This window comes from Solanum lycopersicum, chromosome 12 (genome assembly GCF_036512215.1).
Source record: "Solanum lycopersicum chromosome 12, SLM_r2.1".
Taxonomy (NCBI): Eukaryota; Viridiplantae; Streptophyta; class Magnoliopsida; order Solanales; family Solanaceae; genus Solanum; species Solanum lycopersicum.
In genome coordinates this window covers 4,453,802-4,470,169 of record NC_090811.1, presented here as the reverse complement: position 1 = coordinate 4,470,169, position 16,368 = coordinate 4,453,802, and the positions used below count along the sequence as shown (strand labels likewise).

Genomic DNA, 16,368 nt, shown 5'->3' with positions numbered 1-16,368 from the left:
GTTCTTGAAATTGAAACCTCCAGTCTTCAAGGGTGCTGAATCTGAGAATGCTTACGATTTTCTGGTTGACTGTCATGAGCTACTACACAAGATGGGTATAGTAAAACGGTTTGGTGTTGAGTTAGTGACTTATCAGTTTCAAGGGAACGCCAAAATGTGGTGGCGGTAACATGTTGAGTGTCAACCAACAGAGGCACCACCTATGACTTGGGCATCATTCTCTAGCTTGTTTATGGAGAAGTATATCCCCCGGACTTTGAGGGATAGGAAAAGATATGAATTCTTGAGCCTAGAGCAAGGTAGGATGTCGGTTACTGCATATGAGGCTAAGTTTCGTGCACTTTCCAGATATGCCACTCAGCTTTGTTTCAGTCCACAAGAGCGGATTCGCCGTTTTGTGAAGGGGTTGAGATTAGTGTTGCAAATTTCAGCCTTACAGATAGCGGCTACAGCGAAATCCTTTCAAGAAGTGGTGGACTTCGTGATAGAGGTGGAAGGAGTGAAGCCCGATGACTTCACCATGGCATCGACATCAAAAAGGTTTCAAAAGGGAGGTGAGTTTAATGGTTCTTACTCTAGAGGACAGGGTTCAGGAGGTTACTCAGTCCGACCAATTCAGTCTTCACTACAGACTGTAGTTAAGGGTCCACCTCAGACCGGTCAACACTTCTCTGAGAGACCTATGCTTAAATCCAGAGAATGTTATGGATGTGGTGAGACTGGACACATTAAGAGGTATTGTCCAAAACAGAGTTACAGACCTCCAATGGTTAGATGTAGAGGTGGTCATGGAAGAGGCCACTATTCTGGAGAACGTGGTGGCCGAGGTAATGGTGGTCATCAAAACGGCCGGGGTGATGGGCAAACTAGAGCCACTACAGCACAACATGGTAGGGGCAACGGACAGACAAGTAATGGGGCCCATTGTTACGCTTTCCCTGGGCGATCTGAGGCGGAGACATCCGATGCTGTCATCATAGGTAATCTTTTGGTTTGTGATTGCATGGCTTTTGTATTATTTGACCCTGGATCCACATTTTCATATGTATCTTCCTCATTTGCTACTGGTCTTAAATTAAATTGTGAATTGCTTGACATGCCTATTCGTGTTTCTACTCCGGTGGGTGAGTCTGTGATAGTTGAGAAGGTGTATAGGTCTTGTCCTATGACTTTTGTGGGGAACAATACTTATGTAGACTTGGTTATCTTAGACATGGTTGATTTTGATGTAATTCTGGGTATGACTTGGCTTTCTCCGAATTTTGCGATCTTGATTGTAATGCTAAAACAGTGACGTTAGCCAAGCCTGGGACAGATCCGTTAGTGTGGGAGGGCGACTACACTTCCAATCCAGTTCGTACCGTCTCCTTTCTTCGTGCTAAGAAAATGGTTAGTAAGGGTTGTTTAGCTTTCTTGGCACATCTCAGGGATGACACTACTCAAGTACCTTCGATTGAGTCGGTTTCGATAGTCCGTGAGTTTTTGGATGTGTTCCCTGCAGATCTTCCTGGTATGCCACCAGATAGGGATATTGACTTCTGCATTGATCTTGAACAGGGCACTCGCCCCATTTCTATACCCCCTTATAGAATGGCTCCCGCGGAGTTAAGAGAGTTAAAGGCCCAACTACAAGAGTTGTTGAGCAAATGCTTCATTAGACCAACTGCATCTCCTTGCGGTGCTCCGGTGTTATTTGTGAAGAAGAAGGATGGGAGTTTTCGGATGTGCATAGACTACCGGCAGTTGAACAAGGTAACTATTAAGAACAAATATCCCATTCCTCACATTGATGACTTGTTCGATCAGTTACAAGGTGCTTGTGTCTTCTCTAAGATTGACTTGAGATCCGGTTATTATCAATTGAAAATACGAGCAACGGATGTGCCAAAGACTGCTTTTCGGACCAGGTATGTGCATTACGAATTTGTAGTGATGTCTTTTGGTATTACGAATGCCCCTGCTGCTTTCATGAGCTTGATGAACGGAAATTTTAAGCCATATTTGGATCTCTTTGTGATCGTATTTATTGATGATATACTGATATACTCAAAGAGCAAGAAAGAACATGAGGAGCATTTGAGGATGGTACTGGAAATGTTAAGGGAGAAGAAGCTCTATGCCAAATTCTCCAAGTGTGAGTTTTGGCTAGATTCAATGTCCTTCTCGGGGCACGTGGTGTCTAAGGAGGGGCGTGATGGTGGATCCTTCTAAGATTGAGACAGTGAAGAATTGGGTAAGACCTACTAATGTGTCAGAAATAAGGAGTTTTGTTGGTTTAGCTAGCTATTACCGCCGATTTGTCAAGGGATTCTCTTCCATTGCTTCCCAATTGACGAACTTGACTAAACAGAATGTTCCTTTTGTATGGTCGGACGAGTGTGAAGAAAGCTTTCAGAAGCTCAAGACTTTGTTGACTACCGCACCAATCCTTACCTTGCCAGTGGAAGGTAAGAATTTCATCGTCTATTGTGATGCATCCTATTCGGGTTTGGGTGCAGTACTAATGCAAGAGAAGAATGTAATTGCTTATGCTTCGAGGCAATTAAAGGTGCACGAACGTAATTACCCGACCCATGATTTGGAATTGGCTGCGGTAGTGTTTGCCTTAAAGCAATGGAGACACTATCTATATGGGGTTAAGTGCGAAGTATACACGGATCATCGTAGCCTACAATATGTTTTTACTCAGAAGGATTTGAACTTGAGACAGAGGAGATGGATGGAACTACTGAAGGACTACGATATCACTATCTTGTATCATCCGGGAAAGGCTAATGTTGTGGCAGACGCCTTAAGTAGAAAGGCAGGGAGCATGGGAAGTCTAGCTCACTTGCAAGTTTCTAGACGTCCATTGGCTAGAGAGGTTCAGACTCTGGCTAACGACTTGATGAGGTTAGAAGTAAATGAGAAGGGAGGATTGTTGGCTTGTATGGAAGCAAGATCTTCTTTCCTTGACAAGATTAAGGGAAAACAGTTTGATGATGAGAAACTAAGCAGAATCCAAGATAAGGTATTGCGAGGAGAGGCTAAGGAAGCACAAATCAATGAGGAAGGTGTTTTGAGAATCAAGGGAAGGGTATGTGTACCCCGCGTCGATGATTTGATCAACACTATTCTGATAGAGGCTCATAGTTCAAGGTATTCTATACATCCTGGTGCAAACAAGATGTATCGTGACCTAAAGCAACACTTTTGGTGGAGTAGAATGAAGCGTGATATTGTTGATTTTATTTCCAAATGTCCAAACTGTCAGCAAGTAAAGTATGAACACCAGAGGCCCGGAGGAACACTTCAGAGAATGCCCATTCCTGAATGGAAGTGGGAAAGGATTGCAATGGATTTCGTGGTTGGTCTTCCAAAGACAATGGGTAAGTATGACTCTATTTGGGTGATTGTTGATAGGTTAACTAAGTCTGCTCATTTCGTTCCGGTCAAGGTGACTTACAATGCAGAGAAGTTAGCCAAAATCTATATCTCAGAAATTGTTCGGTTGCATGGGGTTCCACTCTCCATCATATCAGATAGAGGTGCGCAGTTTACTTCTAAGTTTTGGAAAACATTGCATGCGGAATTGGGTACTAGGTTGGACCTTAGTACTGCGTTCCATCCTCAGACCGATGGTCAGTCTGAGCGAACAATTCAAGTGTTGGAGGATATGCTTCGTGCATGTGTGATAGAATTTGGTGGTCATTGGGATAGCTTTTTACCCTTAGCAGAGTTCTCCTACAACAATAGCTATCACTCAAGCATTGATATGGCCCCATTTGAGGCACTATATGGGAGAAGATGTAGGTCTCCTATTGGGTGGTTTGATGCATTTGAGGTTAGACCTTGGGGTACTGACCTTTTGAGGGATTCATTGGAGAAAGTAAAATCTATTCAAGAAAAGCTTTTAGCAGCGCAAAGTACGCAAAAGGAATATGCAGATCGCAAGGTTAGAGACTTGGAGTTTATGGAGGGTGAGCAAGTCTTGCTGAAGGTTTCACCCATGAAAGGGGTGATGCGGTTTGGTAAGCGAGGTAAGCTTAGTCCGAGGTATATGGGTCCCTTCGAGGTTCTGAAGCGCATAGGGGAGGTGGCTTATGAGTTAGCCTTGCCTCCAGGGCTGTCCGGAGTACATCCGTTGTTTCATGTGTCTATGTTGAAAAGATACCATGGGGATGGAAACTACATTATCCGTTGGGATTCAGTTCTGCTTGATGAAAATTTGTCTTATGAGGAGGAGCCTGTTGCCATTTTGGATAGAGAAGTTCGCAAGCTGAGGTCAAGGGAGATTGCATCCATCAAAGTTCAATGGAAGAATCGACCCGTTGAAGAAGCCACTTGGGAGAAAGAGGCTGATATGCAAGAAAGATACCCACACCTGTTTACAGATTCAGGTACTTCTTTTCGCCCTTGTTTTTCTTCTTGTGATCGTTCGGGGACGAACGATGGGTAAATTGGTATCTATTGTAACAACCTGTTTAGTCGTTTTGAGCAGCAGACTTTGATTCTGGAAAAACTGGCAGAAACGATGGACCCCACGATAGACCGTCATTGGCACGACGGACCGTCGAGGGGGTCTCGTTCCAAAATACTTAGAATTCTGAAAAATGGGCACTAAAATCGACTCTCTGAACTTCGTAACGGAATGGTAGGACGGACCGTCACAGACTTTTCAGAGAAATAGAGTCTCTGAACTCTGTGACGGAGCAGCAGGACGGACCATCGCAGGCGCGATGGGCCGTCACAGGCTGCTTAATCCCAGGCGGGGTCGGATTTCTTTAATGTTTTAAGGGACGTTTTTGACTATTCCTGCTTTAATTATAAAGTTAGTGGGTTAATGTTAATAAGTCTAACTACTTGAGGGTTAAAAGAGGTAACCTTGAGTTAATTGGTGGGTTATTATTGCCATCTTTTATACTTAATTATATGCTAATTAGGGTAAAAGAAAGAGAGTTTGAATAAGAAAAAGAAAAGAACAGAAAGAGAGGGAGAAACGTACGATCAAGAGAAAGAAGAGGACAAAGCTTTGGGAAATTGCTTGCTTGATCAAATTCTTCAGTGGAGGTAGGTTATGGTTTTTATGCTATTCGTAGTAAACTCTTAATAGCGAATGATATGTATTGGTAGTATTGTAAACCCTTCTATATGCTTAATTGTATGCTTGCATGAATGTGATTATGTAATTGTGATATAATAAGCATGATGAAGCTATTGAATCCTAAATCTTGAAAAGAAACCCTAATCTACTTTGTTAATGATGATGTCTTGGTATAAAAGAAGGCTTGATGAACGAAAGTAGTGAGATTAGGGGATCGGGTGCCACGTTCCGGTACCAGGATAGTATATGAGGATCGGAGTGTCACGTTCCGACATTAGGATAGTATATGGATCGGGTGCCACGTTCCGGTACCAGGATAGTATATGAGGATCGGAGTGTCACGTTCCGACACCAGGATAGTATATGGATGGGGTGCCACGTTCCGGTACCAGGATAGAATATGGATCGGGTATCACGTTCCGACACCAGGATAGAATGAGGATCAGAGTGTCACGTTCCGACACCAGGATAGAATATGAGGAGCGGAGTGTCACGTACCGACACGAGAGGAATAAAGATAATGAAATCTTGAAAGATGTTAATATACTCAATCTAATGAATCTAATTCCCAAATGAGTATGATGAGGAGGCGTGAGTCCTCATTGATGTGCTTGGTGTTGTGACCAAGGGTTATGGTAATTGTAAATGTTGCATGCTAAGGATATTAGTTGATTTTATGATGTTATCTGATATATACTGTTTTTTATTTTGAGTTGGCCGATGATATCTACTCAGTACTTGTGTTTGTACTGACCCCCTACTTTTATGTTTTCTTCTTTGTTATTTGTGGAGTGCAGCAAATGTGCCATCGTCTTCAACTCAATCGCAACTCTAGCCAGTCTTCATTACTCTGGATATCAGGGTGAGCTAATGCTTCTAGCTTGGACTGGATCTTCCTCTTCATGTCCTGATGCCTTGAACTTCCGGCATGGACTAGCTTTTACTTATTTTAGCTTCTTAGAATACTCTTAGTTTAGTAATTTGATCATAGATGTTCTTGTGGTGATGACTTCCAGATTTTGGGGAATAATAGATGTTGGATTTTAGAAGTTATTGAATTGGTTTTATTAATGAGTTAAGTCTTCCGCATTACTTTCTGTTGATATTATATTGAAATGTTAAGGTTTAGATTGGTTGGTTCGCTCACATAGGAGGGTAAGTGTGGGTGCCAGTCGCGATCCGATTTGGGTCGTGACAAAATGTAAAATTTTAATTGAAGAATCGATGTGTCTGTTGGAGAAACCAAGCGACTTTTCAACTGTAACAAAAGGGTACATTATTCAAAATTCAAATATATCGCGGAATTATTTAAAATGGGTTAGTTCGATCATTCGTTATGTTTTTTGCTCAAATATAAAAATCATCCAATTTTTGTTTTTGAATTATATGACGTATAATAGTTTTGCCCTTTAATTTGAAGTACGAAGACAAGTTTTTAGTTGTAAAGACTTGAACAAGAAACTTAATTATTTTATATGACATATTTTTATAGGAAAAATACTTAAATATACGACTGAACTTTGACAAGACACCTATTTATGTTACTCATTTAAAGTTGACGTATCTATGTCATTTCCGTTTTAAAAAAAAAAGAATAATCCATGCAATGACAAAAGGCTCATCCATGCCCATTTTATTTGGAAAAAGACGCATCCATGCCATGATAAAAAGGCTTATCTATGCCATATTCATTTGGAGATAAAAAAAAATTATTGATAAACGAAAACAATAGTAAAAAATATGCACATAACGTGTTATTAACTCCTATATGTCATTTTTATTCGAGAAAAAACTTATTGATTTGTGACATGATAAAAACATCGTCTATGCTATTTTCATTAAGAGATTATAAAATGTTGTTTTCTCAGTATTTGCTAAACGACAATAATAGTCAAAATGCAATGCCTAATGTGTTACAAATTATATGTCCAAATTCATGTAGTTTAAGTTTTAAAAAAATCAACTTTTAAACTTCGAAAAGTACCACATAATTTCTAATACAGAAAACAACACTACAACAAAAATGATTACTAGCGGCAATTAACTCTTAATTACTGCTAAATATGTATTTTTAGCGACAATTATCACTCTTCGTATATGTTCCTAAAGCCTTGAGCGATATTGGTTCTAATGGCAATTAACTAATGTCGATAAAAACTTTAGCACTTTTTATTAGTGTCAATATTTAATTTCGCTAAAAGTTATATTTTTTGTAGCGAGACATGCATAGAGAAGTAGAAATTTGTCTATACATGTAGTAATTGGTCCATGAATTTTTTGCCAATTTTTCATTATGAGATATCTAAACATCCCTTTGAACAAACTATGATCGATCATAGTCTAATTTCATAAGTAATTAATTTAATATTTTTTCGATAAGTATAAGACTTCAACTTTCATAAAATACAACAAAAAGTAACACTACACACATTGCATAAACACAAATCAATAATGATTTAAGCTCAATAAAAAACGCAATTACATATCAATTCAATAAATTTAGTTCAATAAAAAATGCATAGTAATAATAACATAATTTAAAACACACGAGCACTACATCAGTTCTCTTCTTTCACAGCGGAAGATTCACCAACTTGCTCCTTCATGGCAATCGCGTCCTCCATACACTTCAATTTGTTCTCCAATTCCGATATTCTATCAAGCAACTCTTTAGTTCTACCTTTTCGCCAACTCATACTTCGCCATGCAAAAAAATCCTGCCTATTTTTCCACCTTTTCTCTTGTTCCTCAAGTTGTTGCTTTAGTGCCCTAATTTCTGTTTCCTTCTCTTCAATTTCAACTTTTCGAGTCGCTTCTAACATTTCAACTTTCTTCAACAACAAATCATTTTCGCGCTCCAACAAAACAATTTTCTCAATCGGATCAAACTCCTTGTTCAAATCAATCTCTCTCTTCTCATCCACATTAGTCTCCACCTTCTGATCCGTCATTTTTTACCTGAAAATAACATTATTTGATAAATTTTCAAATATATAATCAAATAACCATATGATTACACTAAGAAACTGTAAAAATTATAAAATTACTACAATGCAAGTTGTTAATTAATACTCATCTGTAAAATTATCACAATTCACAATACTAATTGCATTATTACAAATTAACAGAGTTTTTTTTAATGATTACGATTTTATCATCTAGAAAATCGTAGATTTTTCGAATAATTTTTTGGAGGGAGAAATTATTAACCTTTGAATTTCTTGGATCGAGGAATAAAGAATGAAAAAAGAAATTAATTTTTTTTTTTGTATTTATAGTGAAATGAAGAAACGATGTGTCTATTGGAACAATGGCGGCATTTTTAATTTTTTTCGTACCGTTGCACTCTTTTATATTTTTCAGAAATATCGGTTCAATTATTTTTTTAGAAATAATTTGAATTTAAACTCTCATTTTACCGAAAAATAATAATTACGAGTTAGGATAACAATTGATTTAATGTTATCTCACGAACGGTAGAGATTGTTTTCGTGGGATATAGTCAAACCTCGTTATAGTGATAGTATTTATCTGAAATTCATAATTGTTATAATGAGTTGATGCTATATACAATGTTATTAATGACGGAATCAGAATTTCGATTAAGGCACGTGAAACACGTGGAGTGTCAATATAGGATATCTTTGTTGGGTTCTAAAGGTGTGAGAAAAAAAAAACAGGAAATGAAGGGTTGCGACTCTCCTGAAGGGTTGCGACTCTGCCGAAAGGTTGTGATATTAATGAAAAGTTGTGTATGTTCTAAATGATTGTGAGCGTTTGAAAGATTGTGCCTTTTCTAAAGGGTTGTGATCTTTCTGAAAAGTTATCTTATTTCCAAAGAGTTGCGACCTTTACCCTTATTGGCTATAAATAGAGAGGTTTTCTCTCATTTTTCTGCATCGAATTCTTTGCTTACATTTATTTTGTTTGTTGAATTATCGAAGTTTGAGGTACCACAACTTCTTTAATGGTTCATCCGATTTTATATTCGGAGGAATTAATTTGCAACCTCAAATACCTAAGGGGATTAAATTTCTTAAGAACATAGAGTGACATCTGTGTACTCTCGAATAGTTCTTTGTATTTTTCTTTTCATCTTTTATTTTTTCTGATTTATTAATCTAAATATATGAGATAACAATTTTTACCTCATACAAAATGTTTTTACCTCAGTTGACCCCTCTAAATTATGCGGCTCCCTCACTGATATAATTTGACGTGTAGAAATGTATTATAAATCAATTAAACCAAATAAATACAAAGATTATGAATGAGAAAAAGACAAACACTAGTGGTTTTTCCTCGTGAAGTTATTGATCTACACCATTTAAATACATTTTTTTTAGATATTCATATTTAAAATTTACTATATGTATGATATTTATAGTGAATAATTGTTATAACGAGGTTTGATACTAAACATAGAGAAAGAAGCTATGGATTAAGTTCCGTTGAAATTAATGGTGAAGTTCATCATGAGTTTGCATCTAGTAGGAAGTTGTATAAACTCTGAGTTCCTGATATATAAATGTCGTTAATGACTTTAGCAATTTTGGTGTACATAAAATTGTTTCTTGCTTCTTTGTATACTTTTACAGAAAATCAATAACATATATCAACGTGAATTATTACAAGTGTCAAAAGTGTTGATTAAGCTGAATGGACGGAATTATTATGAGTTTTTTCAAAAATTGCTTAGAATGAAATAAAGTTTAGGATAGAATAATGGGACTATAAAATAAGTCACACAACTCAACCTATGAGAATTGTAAATGAACTTTTTTTTAATAAAACCTGTAAGTGACTCTTAATTTGATGGAGAGATATTCTCACGTGTTCCGTATTCGAATTTAATTATATAGTGGATATAATGCTCTGAATTTGTAGATTAAATATCTTTCTTAGTAGTTAGTTATGAACTTCGTCGCTAATTTATTCGTTGCTGACAAAATTTTGTGATAATCATCACTAATTTGTCTCTAATTAGAATTAATAATGGATATTATTGTTTAGCTACAAAACTTGTTTCTAACTAATTCTTATTTTTAGTAGTTTAAATACATCCTCGAGGAATATTTAGATATAAAAATTGTGGCAATATTTTAAATAACTAATTACGTAATTTCCGTGATTAACGTCGCAAATTTTCCTAATCTCATAGATAACTATTTAAGTGTATGACTATGACGAGTCAACATATTAATTAAATAATACGTCAAAGAATAAGATAATTAGGGAAGAATTTAGTTAAATATTTGCATGTGTTGAGTAATATTAGAACAAAAAAAAAATTAAATGAATATCAACTAATAATGTGTTGCACACAAACTTAAAATTTGGGAATTACAATAATGATGCAATTAAAATAAATTTAAAATGTGCGTTTTTTAATACTATAATTGGCTTAAAGTAGAAAACAATTTTTTTAAAATTAAATTTTATGGTGAAAATTGAAATTTTAAATGTAATTAAATAGATATGAACGAATTTTTCAATTAAACCTTCTAAACAAAATAAAGAGTTAAGAGAAAAAAAAAATTAAGTTCACAATCTTAACGATTAAAATCATTATAGATATACTTTGGCTTTCAAAGTTTTTGGTCAAATAAGCTATTTGACTATTCACAAAATATTTAACTTTAATTTTAATTTTGTTTCATTTTATTGTCCATGAAAAGTGTAATTCATATTAAGTTCACTCTAAAAAAAATACATTTACACACTTGGAAAAAATATCTAGTATTATTATATATACCAATTTGCTAGGTAATGACAAAGACATCAAAATCCTATATATTCAAATCTACCTAATGAAAGGAACATTATTCAATTTAAATATTGTTTGTTATTTGGAAATTTACTTACAATATAATTTAAAATCTTTTCACATGACTTCTATGAAAGGTAATTTTTGAAGTGTTTAATTTTAACCATATTATATGGAAGATGATGTACTTATGTAGCTAAACCAAAATCATTTTTATAGCTAGGTTGATCAAATTTGAGAAATCGAAAGTACTTTTATAAAAGAAATTTAAAAGTGCTTATTTTAGATAATTAGGTTCCCCTCTATGTATTTTAAGTAGCTATAGAATTTAATTTTCACAAGTTAAAAAAGTTTTTTTTTCCCTCTCTATTGAAATCTTGACCAAGCATAAATTAATGTTCTAATAATGCTGCATATGACAAATGTGTTTTTCAAATCTAATAGTCAAACTCAAAATATATTATTTTTAAAAAAATTAAATATACTTCGTTAAAAAATGATTTTCAAAATAAATAAATTTAAAAATTTTAACCAAATTCATACACATAAAAACTTCATAACGAGTGCCCTCAAATTCATATTTTCTTCGCCAAGGACCATCCATTTGCTATTACCTATCAAGCTACATACTCTTTTTTTTTTCTCTCTCCAAAACATTTCTCATCTATCATATCTATTTTTTTATTGCACAAAACTATAGTGTTAATGTAATTTAAGAATTCGAAATAATATTTTTCTCCAATATGTCTGATAATCCTTTTTATCATGATTACATGGGAATTGGTGGAGGGATCAATAATACATTCCCTTTTTTGGTTGAAAATCCTTCAAATTATAATAACCAACCAATAACTCCAAATATTCAAAATCAACAATTTGTTCCTTCTTCTTATATGACTCTCACTGAGTGTTTACATGGCTCTATGGACTACAACACACTATCAAATGCTTTTGGTATGTCTTGTTCATCATCATCTGAAGTTGTTTGTCCACATATCGATAATCAAGACTCTACTGAAAAATATAACGTCTCTACTACTGCAGAAGAACCTGTCTTAGATTCACCTCTAGGAGATAATCAAACGAGCGTTGAAGTTCCACCAACGCCAAATTCTTCGATATCTTCTACTTCTAATGAGGTTGGAGAGCAAGAAGATTCTTCCAAAATCAAGAAACATGTTCAAGTAAAAGGGAGCCAAGAAGAAGGAGAAGACAAGTCTAAGAAAGAGTGAGTCATTTTTAATTCATTTGCTCACACATAATCATTAGTATAGAGGTGGACCAAAATAGTTGTGTTAAAAAAATCCACTAAATTAATAATTAAAATAGATTTTGATCTCGATAGATCAAAGAATTGTGGTTGGATTTCGATCTAAAATTTATAAAATTTAAATTTCAAATTTGCATCTGATCATAACAAGGATTTATTTTCATAAACGATTCTGTATTATCTTAAGATTAGGTTATATACATTATAATTGGATTAATATTATATGCTAATCATAGTTTCTAGGTTGATTATCATTGACTAGACTTTTTATTATTATCCAAAGATTCTTTCACATATTTAGAAAATAATAGTTTGACCATATATGTCATATGTTCCTCTTTAATTTGTTATATAGTTTTAGTATTTGGGTATGGTACTCAACAAAATCATAATTGTTTTTCCTTACAACAACCACATACTCAATATAATTTAATTAATAAATATGATCTGCGGTATATACGAAATCTTGGATTTCTGCCTTGTGAAGATAGAAAATTGTGCTTATATTAGTGTATATAATATCGATATCGTTGATGATTATAGTATTTCAGGTGCATAGCAAAAAAGAAAGGAGAAAAAAAGATAAAAGAACCAAGATTTGCCTTCATGACAAAGAGTGAGATTGATAATCTTGAAGATGGTTATCGATGGAGAAAATATGGACAAAAGGCAGTGAAGAACAGCCCTTTTCCTAGGTAAAATATTAATTTTTGTCAAATTTCATTCAATTAAATTAAATTAATCTAGAAATAATTAAGAATACAATATATCAAACCTTAGTCAAAATTAAAATTTTAAAAGTATTAATACTAGGATAATTTAAAATAATTACCTTAATAAATAGTTTCTTAAGAAAATTCATAAACATGGGCTAATTCAAATTTAAGTTTTATGTGTTGTGAAACTTATATTGAACTTATAGCTCGTTTGATTAGTACTTAGTAGAGTTTACAGAAAAAATTAAATATTTAATAAACTTTGTATCTGAATAAATACAATATTAAGTTTGTGCCAATTGATTCCAACCCCCCCCCCCTCTCCCCCATACGTTTCACATAATTATTTACTCGAATCAATTTGATAAAAAAAAAAATATGATGTCTACTTATCGAACGTTTACATCAGTTCATGTAAACTCACTATAGTTGACTGAACCAATGAAGTGAGAATACTAGTTAATGATCAGTTAAGTACTAAAACTGTAATCTACGTATGAACACATGTCCTGTATCAAATTAATTTGATATAAACATTTGATAATGGACTTTAATTTGTAGGAACTATTATAAATGCACAACTCAAAAGTGCAATGTGAAGAAACGTGTTGAAAGGTCATATGAAGATTCATCAATTGTGATAACAACATATGAAGGCCAACACAATCATCATTGTCCAGCAACTCTTAGGGGAAATGCATCTTTTTTATCTTCATCACATTTTATGCCTAATTTTCCTCCACAACTATTTTCCCAAATGCTAAATATTCCACCAAACAACCAAAATCTCCTCATTACTTCTTCGACCTATAATTATAATAATAATAATAACAATTATTATTATCAACAACAACAACATCAAGGTTCAGAATATACCCTATTTGGTGGAGGCACAAATAATGGTGATGCTTCATGGGTCCAAAAACAAGAGCCATCTTAGTTCACTACAAGGTTTTCGTGACGAATCGACTATTCTTATCCATCAAGAATTTTTGTACAAGTTTCTTGTAGCATTGACTATTTTTATATATACAGACATGGTTGAATTTAATTTGAATTTCATGGTGATTGTTTCACAAGTGTTTGCGATAATAGGTGATAGTTTTAGTGGCGATCCTCATGGTCGCTACCAAAAGTAACATTATAGTGGCGACTACTTTTAGTCTAGGGAAAAGGGTCTGATATACCCATCAACTTTGTCATTTAGAGCTGATATACCCCTTGTTATGAAAGTCGCTCATATATACCCCTACTTGTAAACAAATGGCTCACATATACCCTTTTCCTCTAACAGAAATGAAAAAAATATAATTTTAATCTAAATTTTTATTATTTTTTTTCTAAAAAATATAATCCCATATGAGTAAATTTAATCCTCGTCAGACATATTTTTTTTGACTTTTTTTGTTTCAATGACTAATTTATAATTATTATTTTGATAATCAAATTTATTTATGTTTCACTGATATTCTTGTAAAACTTATTGTAGATGATCAAATTTTTTCTTCAAATACAAAATTAAATTACAATATACACAAAAAAAATAGTTTAATTTTTTTCTTTAAACTAAGGAATGAAAGAAAAAAAAACAAAATAAGAATAAGAAACTCAAATGATTATAATAAAAGAAGTCAAAAAATAATTTATGTATGAAAAAATTAAAATATACCTTAAACTTTAATAGAAGAATCATATATACCCCTAAATATTTTTTTTGAAAAAATTAGAAGTAATAAATATAAATTTAAAACTATTTTTTTAACTTCCGTTAAATGAAGGGTATATGCGAGCCATTTTGTAACGGCAAGGGTATATGTGAGCCGTTTGTATAACGGTAAGGGCATATATGAGTCACTTCAATAACGAGGGGTATATCAGCTCTAAATGACAAAGTTGAGGGGTATATCAGACCCTTTTCCCTTTAGTCTATCATGATTTTGTACGATTTCTCCTCTAAAGAAAAAAATAAAGTTTTTTATATCGTAACGATTACTCACTTAAATATCATGGTGACATAAAATGCGATAGTTTTAATGGCAATTGTAATTGTTGTCACGAAAAATAACATTTTAGTGACGACTATACTTAATTAATTCACCATAAATCTTTATGAATTTAATTTGTCTTCTCAATTTATTTATTTTCATTTTCTTATGGTACCAACAAATAATGCATTAATTATTATTGGAATCATTCTCAAACGTATGAAACACGTAATGTTTGGGTCATCTTTTTTACTATTCGAAATTTGACCTTTATGAATTTAAATTTTAAGATATCGACTTGAAGTATTAAACTAATTTTTTATTATATTTATTTGCTAAAAGTTCTTAATAAAAAGATTATTAAGTTCCATCAAACTTATGATAATTACCTATAGCTTAACTATTTATGTAATCAAATCACACATAATTAAACTAAACTAATTATAGCTTAACTATCATTGATAGGTTGAATAGCCTGAAATAATTTATCTACTACTACAAATTACTTTCTCGATATAAATTTAATTAATAAAATTTGTGATACGAAAGAATCTGTAGACCATTACGTGATTATAAATTATTTTATTTCAAATAAAAATTTAAAAATTTATAGAAATATGATTATCATTTTAGGAAATAAAAAATAAAAAATATCTCACGTCTATCTGTCAGTCAGCCGTACAATATATTAATATTATAATTATATTGACTATAGAGTACATACAATTAATGATTTGAGCATGACATTGTTGAATTTATTTTATTATTTTTTTGAGTGAAAATGGCAATGAAAGAATTGTGAAAGTCAAAAGAGAGCAGGTTATTGTTAGGTTGGGAAAGCACTAGTAGCAGCAGCTAAGAATATAATTGATATAGACTTCTCCCAAGACATTAAACTGACGTAGCTAGTAATTTTACGAAAGATATTTAAATTTTAAATAAAAATTGCAATCAAACAGTCATAGAAGTCTTTTGAAATGACTTTTCTCTCAACAACGCTTGATATCTCGATCGAAAATATTATGTAAAATTTCAAAGGAATCTTGTATTTTCTATGCTATGTTCATATTCTATAGAAACTTGTGTTTTAATGTATTTTTAGAGATTTCATTCCCATAAATTTATTTTATTATTGGTTTAATAACAAGGTGAAATTAAAATAGTTGAGCTTGTTAGAATATTAAGTTACGACTTACAAGTGTAATTGCTATTTATAAATAAAATGAAAATAAGTAATAATAAAAATAAAATAAGTACAAAATTATAAAACATATCACAAAAAATTTTAAGGAAAAATTAGATGAATTGGTATATTTTAATAAATAATTACTGATTTTAGCAATATTTTTTATTTATTACTATTTATAACAATATTATGTTAAATCTGCAATATGTATTAAAAGTAAATTATGTATGCAATACATATGAATTATAATTGTTTTTAAAGTATATTATGTTTGTTTGGTAAAAATTTGACACATTGAATTATAAGTGTATTAAAATGTGTGATAAATGAATTATTTATCATTAAAATTTGTATTATATTT

The 16,368-nt window shown here is 32.9% G+C and overlaps 1 protein-coding gene and 1 long non-coding RNA gene across 3 annotated transcripts; one reads left to right on the top strand and one right to left on the bottom strand.

Moving 5' to 3' along the window:
* Nucleotides 1-7,526: 7,526 nt before the first annotated feature.
* On the bottom strand, nucleotides 7,527-8,336 carry LOC109119154 (uncharacterized). The gene is made up of 2 exons (XR_011213446.1): nucleotides 8,294-8,336; nucleotides 7,527-8,041 (listed from the first exon to the last, which is right to left on the bottom strand). It is a non-coding gene; the product is annotated as an uncharacterized lncRNA (long non-coding RNA).
* Nucleotides 8,337-11,391: 3,055 nt separating this feature from the next.
* LOC101265102 (WRKY transcription factor) lies at nucleotides 11,392-13,912 on the top strand. 2 transcript variants are annotated; one of them, XM_004251777.5, is made up of 4 exons: nucleotides 11,392-11,804; nucleotides 11,895-12,078; nucleotides 12,672-12,815; nucleotides 13,398-13,912. In XM_004251777.5, exons 1-4 carry the CDS (start codon nucleotides 11,594-11,596, stop codon nucleotides 13,774-13,776), a joined length of 918 nt encoding a protein of 305 aa, XP_004251825.2. In that variant the 5' UTR covers nucleotides 11,392-11,593; the 3' UTR covers nucleotides 13,777-13,912. The 2 variants fall into 2 exon arrangements, with proteins under 2 accessions (XP_004251825.2, XP_004251824.1); XM_004251776.5 differs by having other exon boundaries at nucleotides 11,394-12,078.
* Nucleotides 13,913-16,368: the final 2,456 nt, after the last annotated feature.

Coding starts and splice junctions, on each gene's coding strand:
- LOC101265102 (XM_004251776.5), top strand. CDS start 11,594: ATGTCTGATAATCCTTTTTATCATGATTACATGGGAATTGGTGGAGGG. Junction 12,079..12,671: donor GAAGACAAGTCTAAGAAAGA/GTGAGTCATTTT, acceptor ATAGTATTTCAG/GTGCATAGCAAAAAAGAAAG. Junction 12,816..13,397: donor AAGAACAGCCCTTTTCCTAG/GTAAAATATTAA, acceptor TTTAATTTGTAG/GAACTATTATAAATGCACAA.